Source organism: Bicyclus anynana, unplaced genomic scaffold, assembly GCF_947172395.1.
Source record: "Bicyclus anynana unplaced genomic scaffold, ilBicAnyn1.1 scaffold_64, whole genome shotgun sequence".
Taxonomy (NCBI): domain Eukaryota; kingdom Metazoa; phylum Arthropoda; class Insecta; order Lepidoptera; family Nymphalidae; genus Bicyclus; species Bicyclus anynana.
Window position 1 is genome coordinate 10,902 of NW_026441294.1, and position 17,452 is coordinate 28,353.

The window sequence follows — 17,452 nt, forward strand, 5'->3', positions numbered from 1 at the left end:
AAATGTACCTGTAGAGTTAATAAATATATTGAGATTCTGGTACAGTTCACAAACAAATCGTGTCAAATGGGCTGGTGTCTATTCAGACGCTTACCTGCTGGAATGTGGAGTTAGACAGGGTGGATTGACATCTCCTGCTCTGTTTAATGTCTACATTAATGAACTAATTGATGAACTCCGCAGTACTAGAATCGGATGCTCAATTGATGGTATAGTAATTAATAATCTTAGCTATGCAGACGATATGGTTCTGTTGAGTCCATCAATGAATGCACTTAGGAAGCTGCTGAAGATATGTGAGTCATATGCTGCGTCACACGGACTCATATACAATATTAAAAAAAAGCGAACTCTTAGTATTTCAGAGTAAGGGATGCGCCTTAAATTATATTTCTCCAGTGACTCTTAACGGTATGCCGCTAAAAAGAGTCACAGAGTTCAAATACTTAGGGCACATTGTAACGGAGGACTTGTCTGATGTTAATGACATAGAAAGGGAGCGCAGGGCGCTGGCAGTCCGATGCAATATGTTAGCCCGCAGGTTTGCACGGTGTAATATGGACGTAAAACTGACCCTATTTAAGGCATACTGTCAAACATTTTACACATGCAGCTTGTGGGTGACATATACGCAAAGGGCCTATAGCGACCTGCGAGTCCAATACAATAATGGGTTTAGGACACTGATGGGGCTGCCGCGTTACTGCAGTGCATCACTGATGTTTGCTGAAGCGCATACAGATGACTTTTATGCTATAATGCGAAAAAGAGCAGCATCAGTTATGCACAGAATGCGCGAGAGCTCCAACAGCATATTAAAAACGCTGGTGGAAAATGGTGGAAATCCATTTATGAAGCACTGGGTGCACTTGCATATGCACTCACGGTGCTTCATAAATGGTAGATACTGTCATTACTAACACACTAACATATTTTAATTTAGTTTTTTCAAGTACCTATAACTACTAATATTACTAACAATAGGATATTAAAATTTAATCAATTGAATGTAATTTATGGATTTTATTATCTGAAATAAAGATTTATTATTATTATTATTATATTATGGAGATAAGATTTGCCCTTTACAGTATGTTAATTACTTAAATAGTTTCGGAGATAATACAAAATTTCTAAAAGACGCAGAAATTCCGCTATATGACGCCCGGCGCTTTCATTTACGTAGTTTTCGTTCCCGTGTGAATATGGAGATCAAACATAGCCTATGACAATCGCAAATAACGTAGCTTTCTATTGGTAAAACAATTTTCCAAATCGGTCCAGTAGATCCAGAGATTACCTCCTACAACCACACGAACTTTATCTCTTTATATTATTAGCATAGAAGTCTCTATTTCCCTTGATCATACCACCACTCTTGAAGGACTGGACCGATTTTGCTGAAGGTAGGAGTATGATTGAGAAGTTATAGGGTAGGGTAGGGTACGGGTAGGGAAGCGTAGGGGTAGTGTAGGGGTAGGGTAGGGGTAGGGCCGGAGTAGGGTAGTGGTAGGGTAGGGTAGAGGTACGGGTAGGATAGGGAAGTGGTAGGGTACGGGTGGGATAGGGGTAGGGAAGGGATAGGGTACGGGGAGGGTAGGGGTAGGATGGGGGTAGGGTGTAGGTAAGGTAGGGGTAGGGTAGGGGTAGGTTTGGGGTAGGTTTTGGGGTAGGGTAGGGGTAGGGTAGAGGTAGGGTAGAGGTAGGGGTTGGAAAGGGTAGGGGTAGGGTTGGGGTAGTGGTAGGGTAGGGGTAGGGGTAGTAGTAAAGTTGACATCGAAATTTACGCGGACGAAGTCGCGGGCGTCCGCTAGTATAATATATATAAATATAAATATGAATACTTATACCAATTAATAGACTGTACCTAAATATGTTATTTGCATCTAAAGTTCCCACTAAATAATTGATGCCTCCACTGCATAATCTTCTAACTCTTTTTGCTTATATAACATGAACTTCTTCAATTTCTGAGAGAAGCTAAATTTGGATTGAGACTCGCGAATAGGTGGCGGAATGTTGTTCCAGCATCGAGTGGCGGCATATTTAAAACTGCCCCTAAAAACCGCAGAACAATGTCGCGGGAACATAAGAGGCTTTCTTGCGCACCTATACTGTTCTTTACAATCGCATACCCTCACTAGCTTCTCAAAAAGATACGATGGCCTACAATCCTTGAAAAGACCAAATAATAAGGAAGCAAGATGTAGCTTTCTCCTGGAACACATCTTTAGCGAACCATGTTGGTTTAAAAATGGAGAAACATGTGTTCTAGGGGGAATTGAAAAACAGTAACGTGCACACGCATTTTGTACCCGCTGAATGAGCTTGCTCGTTTGGACTAACAACCGAGGCCCATAAACCACGTCAGCGTAATTTAACTTTGACAGTACGAGGCTTTCAACTAAATGACTACGAACTTCCTGACTAAGATACTGTCGTATTTTATATAACACCTTTAGCCTATAAAAGCAGTTACGCACCACCACAGCTACATGCTTCTCGAACCTCAGCTCGGGAGTCCATCAGTAAACCTAAATTTCGCGCTTCAAATAACCGTTCTAATTTCGATCCCTTTAAAATGACGTTAGCAGATTCAAAATTAATCTTTTGTAATTGAGCTTGTGAACCAAATACTTAGACTTCCAGGGATTAAGTACCAACGAGTTTTATTGTGTCCAATCCGCTATTCTCTGAAGGTCGCCATTAACTCTTTCAACTTCTAGTTGATACTCATGTGGTTCGAAAGAACAATATACCTTCAAATCATCAGCATATAGGTGAAATTGACAATTTTTAATGTTATTGGTGATATCTGCTATGTACAAAATGAATAAAAGGGGACCTAAAATTGACCCCTGTGGAACACCTCTGTCAACTTTAGTGATGGAAGATACGCACTTCTTGCCATTGTCCTGCGTTATCACAATAAACTGAGTTCTATTCGTTAAATAACTATCGAACCAATTTACTGTATTGATATTAAACCCGTAATACGATAGTTTGGAAAGTAACAAATTGCTAACAGTATGTTTGTATGTATGTATGTATGTATGTATGTATGTATGTATGTATGTATATATGTATGTATGTATGTATATATGTATGTATGTAATATTCCTTATTACCTCATATCTTCCAAACCACTGAACGGATTTACGTAAAATGGATATCGTTAAATTTGTCTCAATAACCCAAGTGTTCTTAGACAGGTGAAACTAAAAAAAAATAACAAGACGACTGTGAGACGCTATAAACTGGAGGTGAAAAACAAAATTTTTTTTTCTAATATTGCAATATGGGTATCAAATTCAAGAGCTTTTTGTGAGGATTCTAAAATGGTATATCATGTCCATGTTAAAAAAAAACTACAATTAGAAAAACGTTATTTATTAGTTGTCTATACAAACAAAATACGCGAAAAAACGCACCTTACAAAATGGCACGAACTAATGACGTCGTAGGTAATGTAATGATCTTTAGATTTGTATGTGCGTTCAAAAAAAATTACTAATATCTTTGTTATTTGTGCGTTTATGTTTATAGTTCATTTATTAAAATATGTCACATTTAATGTAAGGAAGCTAAAACTGTATAAATTTTCATCTAATTACGATAAAAAAATTTTTAATAGATTTTGAAATTTTATAATCTTATTTATTTTGCAAATATCCAGACAATTTTTGCTTTTTATGTATAAATTAGTTAACTTTGACCCTATTTACCCGAATGTATCATAAAAATCAATATATTCAAACCTAGTCATCATCCCCATTGTTATTATAATCGAAAAAAATAGTGTTCTATCTGCATTGAAATAGTGATTGTTGCCAAAAATTGAAAGGAAGTATCTACAATTTTAGCAAAATTTAGTATAATTTAAATTATTTTTACTATAAATTAGTTTTATTGTAAAAATACTCCGGCCTCCGTGGCGCAGTGGATTTACAAGACGGAGGTCCTGGGTTCGATCCCCGGCTGGGCCGATTGAGGTTTTCTTAATTGGTCCAGGTCTGGCTGGTGGGAGGCTTCGGCCGTGGCTAGTTACCACCCTACCGGCAAAGACGTACCGCCAAGCGATTTAGCTATGTAGAAACCGAAAGGAGAGTGGATTTTCATCCTCCTGCTAACAAGTTAGCCTGCTTCCATCTTAGATTGCATCATCACTTACCATCAGTTGAGATTGTAGTCAAGGGCTAACTTGTAAAGCATAAAAAAATACTACAAACAAAAATCTAAAATGAAATTTTGATCTTGTATTATACCTTTTTTTCACTCAGAATCTTTAGGGCTTTTCTAATTTCACTGTAATGGTGTCTTAACGTTATTGTAAATTTTCAGCTTTTTGCGAATTTATGAACCTCCTATCTGGACTAATTTGACTGGGCTATATATTTTATGTTAGAAATGTCACAAATTATTATTGTCTGACTGGGGTTTGTCATTATTGTATGCATTAGGCAACCAAATAAATGTTGTTTGTAAGGTATGACGTCATCAGTCAATAGGTCACGTGACTGACCGTTTTCGCGCTAAATTTTAATTTTAATTATAAAAACATGATTTTTTTAATAAAAATGATGTTTATCAAGGGAAAATTTCTTGTGAGTATGTCTAAAATAAATAGTTGAACATTTTAAAATACTTTTTCAAAAAATTTCAAGTAGCCTCAAATAGCAACCTCATATGCTATGCCCGTATAAGGTCAAGGCTTTTAGACATACTGTTTGAATCGAGTCCACAAACTGAGAGTTACTTTGAGCAATTATTTCGTAACGCAAATAAAATATTCTAGTCAGGCAGCAAAACAGTTGTCGCTTGCCCAATAGACAGTAGGCAGTACGTACATGGTAATCCATACCTATTATAATGTCAATCATATGAGAAACATTATTCTAATGGGTTACAGGTTTGATTCTTCAGCACTCAATGACACGTATTTTAAAATTTATTTCAAAATACAGTGATTACCTATAATAACGTAAAGGAGATGGTCAGAATAGCCGTGCAGTTCTTTGTTAGGCAGCGTATACACCGTCACGCTGCTAGTTATGTTAGTGATTGTGTACAATAATGTTTTGTATTGTAATTATTAATAATGTTTTGTGTTGTAATTATTGGTAATGTTTGGGCATGGAGAATACGTCGGGCACGGGAGGTGAGTGTTGATACATTCTAAAGGGATCCCTTAAGCATACACCCAAGATCACAAGTCCTGGGACCTGCTCGAGGTGTTTCCTCTACCACAAAACGATAGTACAACCAACGTCGCTGCTACCCGTCACGTCATAAATATTAGTGAGTAATATAAGCGTTACTTTATTACTGTATTCTCACAGGAACGGGAACCATATGGGTGAATCTGAGAGGCATTTGCTAGTAAACTATGAGCATAATTAATATACTTATCATAAAAGATTTACAATTTTAAATGTATCCAGTTGTAGATTGCCGGAATGTTTCATAGAAACGGACATGCAAATTGCTGGAGCCGGCGATCATTTCTTAATATTTTTCAATTCATAAACGAAGATGACGGCATTGCAATCTACTATATAAAAATAAGTCGGGTTTTCCTTCCTAAAACTCCAGAACGCACGAACCGATTTCCACGGTTTTGCATTCGTTGGAAAGATCTCGGGCTCCGTGAGGTTTATAGCAGGGTTTATAGTAGGGTAGGGGTAGGGTAGGGGTAGGGTAGGGGTAGGGTAGGGGTAGGGTAGGGTAGGGTAGGGTAGGGTAGGGGTAGGGTAGGGCAGGGGTAGGGTAGGGTTAGGGTAGGGTAGGGGTAGGGTAGGGGTAGGGTAGGGGTAGGGGTAGGGTAGGGGTAGGGTAGAGGTAGGGTAGGGGTAGGGGTAGGGTATGGTAGGGTTTTTTTTTTTTTATTCGTAATAGACTTGCGCTTGACTACAATCATGCCTGGTGGAAAGCAATGATGAGATCTATGTTGGAGTGCGCTTGCCTAGAAAATGTCTATTCACTCTTGTCTTGAAGGGTAGGGGTAGGGTAGGGGTAGGGTAGGGGTAGGGTAGGGTAGGGTAGGGTAGCGGTAGAGTTGGGTAGGGGTAGTTGAAAGTTTATATCGAGTTTCACGCGGACGAAGTCGCGGGCGTCCGCTAGTTTATTATGAAAGCGCCAGAGAAATGCATTGCACACATTCTTGCAAGGATTCGTTACAATTTCCATAACTTTCTTTGATAGATTACTTTCCTGGCATGGAGCCCAACGACGATACATTGCTATTTCTCAGAAAGTGATCTTTTACTGTGGGTCTAGAATGTATTATAGCATGTAACTACCTAAAATATACCCGCACACTACAGAATCTGCAGTAATAAATTTGTTAGTGGTTTTGTTATTCTGTTCTGTATAATGACTATTTATTACTATTTTAAAATGGAACTTTTCATTTTATAAAAAGGAGCTTTCCATTTTATAAAAAATTCTTCCTATAGCTTGGCAAATTCGTTCGTATTTTATTTAGTTATTTAAATATTAGTAATTGTAATACTATACTATTGTGTAGTCAGTAGTGTTTCATTAATTGTTTATATACATTTTACATAGCGGACGCCTGCGACTTCGTCCGCGTGAAGTAAATTTTTTCACAAATCTTATGATAACCATGACTTTGTTGGGATAAACAATTTCCTTTATGTTACTATATAATAAATATCCTTTATGTTAATTTATAACAATTGTGTTTTCTAAAGTGCTTACTAAGTAAGTTCACATGATTCTAAAACACAATCGAACTTTTTATTTTTAAAAAATAGCGTTCATAGTAAGTTCCGTTAAAATCTGTCCAGCCATTTCAAAGATTTCAAAGATTAGCCTGTTTTTTTTAAAAAAAAAGCTTAATTGTGTTTTAGAATCATGTAACTTCACTTCAGAAAACACAGTTGTTTTGAAATCACATAAAATTGCAGTGCCTGCCTTTACTACTCTTCTTACTACTTACCTATTTACATGATTATATTGATATTAATTTAAAAAATACAGAATGAAAAATATTTAATTCTACAATTTACCATGTCTTCTTTTATTTCAGATTCCCGCAAAATAAAGTTGTTCGATACATATGAATCAAAATAATCCAGGGGAGGCTGGATTCCCAAGATTTATTACAAACAAGTTAATAATAGCTATACAGCTTAAGAAGAGAAGTTAATAGATACGTATGCACCAGTCTCACAATAATGTCTGTGTGCTCGCAGGTGTTGGAGATGGCACGAGACTGTCTGCACAAGTCAGAGTCTAAACAAGTCACCAGCACATACTTCTACGACATGGCTGACAGTTTGGATAGACTGTTAGCTGAGGTAAGTTATGAAACTAATAAATATTGTTCAAATCCGGTCCGGGGCTTGCACTACTTTTCAGATATATGCATTTTAAGAAAATAAATATCACGTGTCTCAAACGGTGAAAAAAAACACAGTGAGGAAACCTGCATACCTGAGAATTATCTTGATTCTCTGCGTGTGTGAAGTCTGCCAACCCGCATTGGGCCAGCTGGTGAACCTAACCTAACCCTTCATTCGGAGAGGAGACACGAGCTAAGCAGTGAGGCAAATATGGGCTGATAATGATAGAGTCCAGTCTCTAGTATTTGAGTCCAATCTTACAATGAATAAGTTTTATGTAGACTCGTGAAAAGTCAGCGGAGGCGGGTGGCAAGGTGGCGCCGCTGGTGACGCCGCTGACGCTGGCGATGGCGCGGCCGGCGCGCCTGCTGGAGTGCCTCGAGTTCGACCCCGAGAGGTTCTACCGCCTGCTGGAAGCCGCCGAGGGACATGCGAGGCACCTGCAGGTATACATCGTCTGGCTTATATATTTATAGAGAGAACGTCTGACGAAGCCAGACGGGTGATCAGTCCTAATTAAGGACCACGGACGCGCTAGGCATGTGAACGCTGTTGGCGGCAGCACACGGTGAAAGGTGCGCAGAATAGGTTGCGCACAAAAAAGGTAACGCTATGCGTTCATCGAATTTTACTGCCCATATTTTTTTCATAACGGAGGCTATATATGAAAAATCTATTCTTAAGGAGTGAACTCCAATAAGTTATGAAATGACATGCGTTACGTTTTTTGTGCGCAACCTATTCTGCGCACCTTTCACCGTGCGCTGCCGCCAACAGCGTGCACATACGTGCGCACCCATGTGCACGCTGTAGGCGGGCGCGCACGCCGCGGCCTGTTGCACCTCGGTTGCGCACCTTTCACTTTTAAGGCGCAAGTATTGAGACGTGCTTCGGGGTAACTTTTTGTTTCTTTTTAACATGCACACTTTTTTTTGTTGGTAAACAGTGCACATCGAGTAGGGCTTTAGTAATGCTTATGTTAAAGAAGACTAAATTTATAGAATTGTAAAATAACTAATAGACTTTATAATATACTTCACATTATATATTTTACTCTTACAATGATATAATCATTAAAATAAATTAGAAAGTTGCGCACTAAAGGTGCGCACCAAAAACGTGACACTTTTTCGTTAGTTCAGTTGTTTTTACCTTCGGATTTTTCTCATACCGGGCGCCTTATATATAAAAAATCGATTCTTAAGGAGTAAACTCCAAAAAAAAAATCTATAGACAATGTGTATCAGTACGTACAAGGGCAGAGAGGGGCAACAACCTCCCTGGAGATAAAAAAATAGCCTGAACGTAGGTGTATACCTATCTAGCAAATAATAAAGCAATGTCAAACTCCTAAGGCCATTTAGTCGACTTGTTTTGCAATAACAATCGTCGCAGTGTCAAGCATGATCTTGACTTTACCCAAAATTAATATTTTTATCACGCTCCCTATTATTATAATGTTATCAACTTGTCCACGCCCCTAAGCTACGGGCTTAATACTTTGAATGTGCATAAAGATAATATTATAGATGTAATGGTAAAGTGATTTTTAGGCTGTTTTTAATTATCTATACTACTACCTGACGCCTTTTGACTACGGTTTCACTCGCGTTGTTCCCGTTCCCGTAACAATACGGGGATAATATATAGCCTATAGCCTTCCTCGATAAATGGGCTATCGCACACTGAAAGAATTTTTCAAAGCAGACCAGTAATTCCTGAGATTAGCGCGATCAATGAAACAAACAAACAAACTCTTCAGTTATATAATATTAAGTATAGATTATTATAAAGCTGAAGAGTTTGTTTGATTTCACGGTGGTAAAACCGCGTGGCGACTACTAGTTATAATATACTATAATGGTATCTTATATTATATACTTAGATGGGATCAATTTTAAATATTTTTTTTGTATATAAAATTGCATATGATAGATTATTTTATAAAGTAGTGAAAAATAAATATAGCTGAAAGTTGAGCTGATAAGCTGATTGATAATATGTGTATGTCGCCGGGGAAGCTTGGCTCACTGAGGGCTCTATGGCCTCAGACCTAATAGTTGTCATGTTTGCTCTGTGGTTATTTCGAATCGACTTGTTATCTAGTGGTCTGATCATTTTGCAGTCAAAATACTATTCCGTTTTGATTTAATTAATAATTAGTCTCTCAAGTAATGATGACAGGTGACAGCAGTAGAAAAGAAACTCTTTAGGTTCTGTGTTGAGATTTTGCTGTCGTAATGGTCAGCAAAATCTACGTTAATTAATTTAATAAATTTAGAATCAAGTTTTCATGTAATTAGGTTTTGATAATTTACTCTATAGTCAAATTGAGTAGGTATTTTAAACTATGTAAACAAACAAAAACAGCTGACTCAGAGGTGCTCAACATTTTATCATTATTTACGAATATTATCATGAAATAAAACTTCCTGTGATAAACAAATATTTTTTTAATTCTATATTCCTATATAATATATCCTGTTATTTATCAAACAGATAATGCTTCACTTATATTAAACAAGGTTCCGTAGGCAATAAAGAACTCTTATAGTTTTGTTTCTTTATTATGTAGAAGCAAGCATAAGATTTCCTCGACATATTTAAACACATTAATCAAAACAGTTTTCTCGAAGGATAAGGGTGATTGATTCGTACGTTTCTTTTTTGGTGACGGAAACAATAGCAACGCGGAATAACTGCTCCGGTTCACTAATTTTCGTACTAAACTAAATAAAATTAATTAATTAAACTGATAAAAAACCCGACTGCATAAATGATAAAAAAACTGAAAAGAAAAAAAAAAGCTCAGTCCAGAAGTGTAGAAAACAATTAGAAAACAGTCGGGACCTATTATATTGAATAGAATGATTTTCGTCTACATTTTTTATTAGGTCCCGACTTTAGTTTGATCAATTTTTATATCATTTATGCCGGGTTTTTATATTTGTTTAATTAATTTATTTATTTCACACTTTTTAGTTACGATAGATGGTGAATTTCGGATTTATTGGTTACGTTTGTTACAAAGTACGATAATGTATACCTAAGTCCAACCGAAATTAAGTAAATATTCAAAAAATCTACGCAACCCTCGGTGGCCGAATCCGACTCGCACTTGTCTGATTTTTATAATCAATATATTTCTTTTAGTCTATTTTAGGTGTTTTATAACTACACTTCATAAACCTCGCACCTTATAGTCGTCCGCCTCGCGTATTATGTATAGACTTAATTAATATTAGAATTAATAAATAACGTTTTCCTAATTGTAGTTTTTTTAACATGGCCATGATATACTATTTTGAAATTCTCACAAAAATCCCTTGAATTTGATTCGCATGTTGCAATATTCACAAAAAAAAAACTTCACCCCGATTCTATAGCGTCTCACAGTCGTCTTGTTGGTTTTTTTTTCTAATTTCACCTATCTAAGAACACTTGGGTTATTAAAACAAATCTAACGTTATCTGAATTACGTAAATCCGTTCAACGGTTTGGAAGATATGAGGTAATAAAGAATATTACATACATACATACAAGATACGCGCGAAAAACATAACCCTTCTTGCAGTCGGGTAAAAACAGTAAACAAACAACAAATAAACTATAACTAACAATAACAACGAAACGAGAACAAAACGAAATAACAAAAATTACAAGGGAAGAAAATACGCACGACAGACTGGATTTAGTTAACGAATCATTAACGAATACTGATATATAAGTAGGAGTATTAGTCATAGACAGCAAATAAAGTAGTGTTCTGTGCTGTGAAGTGTGAACTATCAAATGTCAAATCTTCTTTCACTTATTAATACAAAATCAAAAAAATTATCATAGTATATGGTAATTCTGCAATAAATGAAAGGTTAAATTCACATTAAAATAAAATAAATCATCGTTTTAATTACAACTTCTTTCTTCTTTTGGTATGAAAATACGACATTTATAAAATAATTAAAGTTATAATTTAATTTTATAAATGCACATTTAATACCCATAAAACTCAATATCTTTATTTTTCATAATGGTTTGTGACTCATGTCTGCTTGGGTTCTTTTTATGTCGTTTGTATTGTTTTTGTGCAAACTCTATATATTTAACATAGAGGAATTAGAAATGGAAATGGATCGCACCCAAATGCAGCAACAAAATTGTCTGTCGTTTTTTGAAGGGTACGAGGTAAACTCAGTCATCGATAATATTTAACAAAAATAAATAATAAAATATTTAACAAGAATAATATAATCTGTAAACAGAATATTAAATTAATGGATCGATGTTTTGCTGTTTGTTCGTTCGTTAGAAGAATAGTATCTATTTTTCTTTTAGATATTGTTTTTATTACAAATTTATTATTTATTATAATTATGTTTTTGATGACCTCCGTGGCGCAGTGGTATGCGCGGTGGATTTACAAGAAGGAGGTCCTGGGTTGGATTCCCGACTGGGCTGATTGAAGTTTTCTTAATTGGACCAGGTCTGGCTGGTGGAAGGCTTCGGCCGTGGCTAGTTACCACCCTACCGGCAAAGACGTACCGCCGAGCGATTTAGCGTTCCGGTACGATGCCGTAACCGAAAGGGGTGTGGATTTTCATCCTCCTCCTTACAAGTTAGCCCGCTTCCATCTAAGACTACATCATCACTTACCCATCAGGTGAGATTGTAGTCAAGGGCTAACTTGTAAACAATAAATAAAAAAAATCTTAGATTGCATCATCGCTTACCATCAGGTGAAACTGAAATCGAACGTCACGTCATCTTTTAGTGAATTAGAAGTTGTTGACCATTTTTCATGCCATTGAACTACTTACTACACAAACCGGAATGATTAGGGAGTTTTTTCAGTCGACGAAAACGATTACAACAATGAAACATCGATACGATATAAGTATACACGCGTTAGATCGTTGATTGATTGACAGAGAGGTAACGTCTTGCGAGGCAGGTCCTTCTATAATTAGTCCAAGATAATTAATTAATTGTATGTGAATCCGGGCTCAAAAGGGCTAGAACCCAGAGCCGTAAAGCTTATTATTAAAAATAAAATGTATGTGAATCGAAACGAAAAGTGTCGCCTAAAAGAACCTTTTTGAGTAGTGATATTGTTGTGTAAAAAGCCTAAAGTTGTGGACTATAGAAGTAATTAAGATTGTAAAACGTTACCACCATAACGAACGTGGCGGCGATCGACCAATAGGAAATGATCACGTAACTCTCATCCAATGGCATCGCGTCCCAAATGGCGCGTACGCGTGTACCGTCACTGTGTATTCACTCTAGTGAGGCATCCTGCCTCCGTCTGTCTCCGTAGTCTATTGATTTAGTAATTCAGTTCTAATCGCGTTTTTAAGATGGAATAATCGTCTTCTACAATCTACTTGTTAAGTATAGTGAAATAGTGAAGTGTTAAGTAGTGTTATTAAGAAAAGGAAAGTAATTAGTGACTTGGGCTATTAATTGGTTCAATTCTTTGTTGAGCAGCTTGAGGCGTCATGCTGCTTGTCGCGTTAGTGATTTTGTTCGATAATGTTTCGTGATGAAGTAATTATTGATCTTAAATTGTTTACTGTGGGCATGGAGAGCACGTCGGGCAGGGTTGGTGAGTGTTTACTAGTATTAAAAGGCGCCTTTAAACCACACCCAATGGTCACAAGTCCTGGGACTTGCTCGATGTACTTCCTCTACCACAACTACCAGGGTAAAATAGTAAAATTAAGAGTAGTATTGTGTAAGCGATTAGTGAGGTTAAGCATAGCATACCTATTGTAATCGGCAGAGCCGATGACCAAGGTTAGGTCAGCGGTTCTGTCCATATTTTTATTAATGACTCTACGATTTTTACGACATGTATGATTCATTGTGAAATTAGACCTATCAGATAATTATTACGTTAATTAAATATTATTTAATATTTAGACAGTATTTTTGTATTCAATAATAAAGTTTAAATGAAAATACAAACAGTTATGTTACATGACGAATTTCAAAGTTTAGGTGACCAAATTTGACGTCACGTGTAATGTTCTATTTAAATTGAAATTCAAATATCATTACGTAGAACATAATAAGTCATTTACATTTATTATTATTATTTCCGTGTTTTATATTCTTAATTATACTGTTTCGATAATTCTTCATATATTATTTAAAATAAAACTTAGAATATAAATCTGACATTATTGTAATTAAAAAGTAAATAGAAGTAATAGTTGTCATTATAAAAGTCATTGGAATATGGTAACACTGGTAGGAACTACTAAGAATGATTCTACGTAATGAGGAATAACCTGGCATAGACACGGAGCGTCGGGATACGCGGTATCAAGTAATCTGTGGTCAGTTTGAGCAGATGGCGTGTGATTGGTCTATTGCAAACAAATGCAGAAGGAATATTAGCCAATAGGCGTTTGGTAAATTATCGAGATGTTTATGTTTATGCTGGTGCTGGATGACGAAATGGCGTCTTGGCCGGTGTGATTAGAAAATATCAAATAATGTGTCCTTAAGTTTTCCTAAACCGAAGGTTGCCTGGAAGAAATCGCTACTTAGCGATAAGGCCGCCTTTTGTATGCTGATCTCTTCCTAATTTGTTTTTTATTTCACTTGTTTTTGTCTTTGTGGTGTGCAAATAAAGTATATTTATCTTATCTTATCTTATCAAATAATGTTGTTGTTATGGTGTCTTCCTGTGTTTCTGAGGCTGTTTTATGAAAGCTAAGTATTTTATACATAATATCTTTGTTGTAAACTGTATTTTATTATGTTGTATTGTTGTAACGATAAGTTATAACATCCGAATATTACTTATGTGAAATTAGGTATATTTGCAACGACATTATATAGTACCTAATTACGTCGTTGTATATTTGTATTGTAATAATGGTTAATGTTATTTTGATTTGTCTTGAAGTTAAGACTTAATTGAATTATCTATTTCAAGGTATTAATTATTATCCTATATATTGTAATTGTAATTAACCAATACTTTAAAAGAGCATTTGTTGAGTTTCTTGCCGTTCTTCTCAACAAGAGACTGCACTTTCCGAACTGGCGGTAGAGTCACTAAAATTAAAAGTAATACTGTTCAATTAAAGAAATAAATGATTAATTTGGTCACGATTCTATTTTATTTTATTTAAAATACCTTGACACTCAGTAAATAAGTTTTACTAATATAACATTCAATATATTTATTTTAATAAAATTAAATTGAATTAAGGATACTTATCTTAATAAAGTTAGTCAATTAGATCGGCACAGTTTATTTAAATTTTCATTCAATGATATTATTGGCCATTTCTAAAATGATTTATATCAGGTCTATTACACTACGTGATAAAGTATGTATTAACATACAACGCCTATCAACTAATCAAATTGTTTCTCTATAAAAATACTAAACTGACGGACTTACCCGACTGACGATCTTAGCCGAACTGATCTTACAAGTAACAATAGATATTTATGACAACAAATTATAATTCTGTTCCAATATTATTATTGGTAAAAAAATCATTATTAATTAGACATATAAATAAATAAATTTCATACATACAATAATGTAAAATTATGTCAAAATCTTTGACCATGATCCGAGCGATAACTTTTATAACTGGAATTTATTAAGCACTTATTTTTTAGGGCTCTGCAATCAAATAATTATGACTTAATTGTTTAAGTTTAAATCTGTAATATTTACTTTTTAAATTGATTTACATTTCAATGTTGATTTCGTTTATTTAAATTGTTACATTGAACTAATGATTTAATTCAATAATATACAATTATTGAATAACGGTGTAAAAGATTGGCTTCATATAATTTATATGTTAATTACTTGAAGTTTTGAAATTATAGGCATGTTACGTTGACCACTGTATGGCAGGCGCGCGGTACGTGTTCTTAGGATGACCAGCTGGCCTATTTCCTATTTTGGTCTTTATTATCAACCCATCAAAATAAAAAAAACAAATCATTTGACAAAATGTCACTACTATGATAAAAATTACAAATATCATCCGATGCTTACTGGTGGATATCATAGATTTTGTAGATGACTTGTTGTCCACATCAATAGGTTGATACTAAAGACGAAAATAGTAAATAGGCTAGCTGTTAATTATGGGCAATGATGTTCGCTTGTCAACTATTGTTATAAAAAAAAAACAAATAATTTTTAATGCAATAAGTGTTCCGTAAAAAAATGATGCGTTCTGTTCTGTTCAATACGGCACTTTGTGGATAATGAGTTCACGCACTTGAACAGTAAATTCATATCATATAGATTTTTTTTTTTTTTTTTTATGTAGTATAGGCTTACGCTTGACCACAATCAAGCCTGATGGAAAGCAATGATGAGGTCTAAGATGAAGCGCGCTTGCCTAGAAGATGCCTATTCACTCTTACCTTGAAGGTGCACAAATTATACGTGTCAGGAAACACAGACGCCGGAAGGGCATTCCACATTTTGGCAGTTCTTATTAGGAACGTTGACGCAAAACGTTTCGTGCGGGTTGATTGCACGTTAACAACAAAAGGATGCCATTTTTCACGGCGTCTCGCTGTTCTGTGGTAAAATGGGGACGGAGGAACTAGATCGTAAAGTTCCTGTGCACACTCTCCAAAGTATATGCGATAAAAGACCGATAGACAGGCAACGTTGCGTCGGTGTTGAAGACTTTGCAATTTTGCCCTTGTCAACGGTTCATCACCTATGATACGCCTAGCGCGATGATCAACCGAGTCTAATGCAGCGAGTTGGTATTTAGCAGAGCCATCCCATAGGTACTCCATGCACTGCAGTACTCCATGCTGGTTCGAACTTGTGCCTGATATAGGGTGAGAAGTTGTTCTGATGTGAAGTACCGCTTTACCTTGTTTAGGATGCCTAACTTTTTAGCTGCTGTCTTGGCCTTATTCTCGATGCATTTCCCGAAGTTGAGATTGGAGGATATGTTAACACCCAATAGATCGATGCTATCACAGATGGGAATGGATATACTTTGGAAAGTGGGAGCCAAGGTGAAAGGGCTCCTTTTAGCAGAAAAAAGACACGCCTGAGTTTTTGCTGCATTAAACTGAACCAAATTAGCGTCACCCCAGTCAGACACCATCTCCAGGTTCAAGTTAACGCGCTCAACCAGGGCCTTTCTAAGCTCTAGGACTTCAGCACCGCTGGCTCTTGAGTTGGACATGTATCTCTCCGTTACCGTACCGTGTCATCTGCGTACCCAAAGATACCGGGATTCAGCAGATCGTTAATGTGAAGCAAAAACAGTGTAGCGGAGAGAACAGACCCCTGAGGTACACCGGCATTGACAGCCATTAGGTCAGATGAGCATCCGTCAATTACTACTCGGAATGACCGTTCCCTCAGAAAGTCAGAAATCCATTTACAGAAGCCATCAGGTATCCCGTACGCCGGTAGTTTGCTAAGAAGACTAGCATGCCATACCCGGTCGAAAGCCTTGGAAATATCGAGGGAAACAGCAAGGGCTTCGCCTTGTTTCTCAATGGCTTCACCCCAGATGTGGGTGGCATATACTAGAAGATCGCCAGTGGACCGATTTGTACGAAAGCCATACTGACGGTCGGATAAAAGTTCGGTTTCTTCTAGGTATGCAAGGAGTTTGCCATTGAGCACACGTTCCATACTTTTACAAAGTAAGGACGTAATGGCTATTGGCCTATAGTTTTCCGGTTCGGCACGGCTTCCCTTTTTGGGTACCGGCTGCACATTAGCAACCTTCCAGGACCGAGGGACTTGAGCAGTTTCCAGAGAAAGGCGAAAAAGACGTGTCAGGACAGGAGACAGTTCAGGGGCGCAATTCCGTAAAACTACTGCAGGGATGCCATCTGGGCCACTAGCTTTATTCACGTCGAGGTTACGTAGTATTTTCAGAACCTCACGCTGACGAATACGAACTTCCGGCATAACTGAGTTACAGAGAGGAAGGGTCGGGGATATACCGAACCGCACTATAGACCGCACTATAGATACTATAGTGCGGTCAATTTAGACATTCGAAGGTGCATAAAATCCCAACAAGCTGAAAATCAGTAGGTAAAATTGTTCAAAA

The 17,452-nt window shown here is 36.5% G+C and overlaps 1 protein-coding gene across 1 annotated transcript; it reads left to right on the forward strand.

The window, feature by feature from the left end:
- The first annotated feature begins 7,199 nt into the window (after nucleotides 1-7,199).
- LOC128199850 (microtubule-associated serine/threonine-protein kinase 3-like) lies at nucleotides 7,200-16,920 on the forward strand. Its single transcript, XM_052891027.1, has 3 exons — nucleotides 7,200-7,322; nucleotides 7,649-7,813; nucleotides 16,801-16,920. The coding sequence occupies exons 1-3, from the start codon at nucleotides 7,200-7,202 to the stop codon at nucleotides 16,918-16,920; spliced, it is 408 nt and encodes a 135-aa protein (XP_052746987.1).
- The last annotated feature ends 532 nt before the right edge of the window (nucleotides 16,921-17,452 follow it).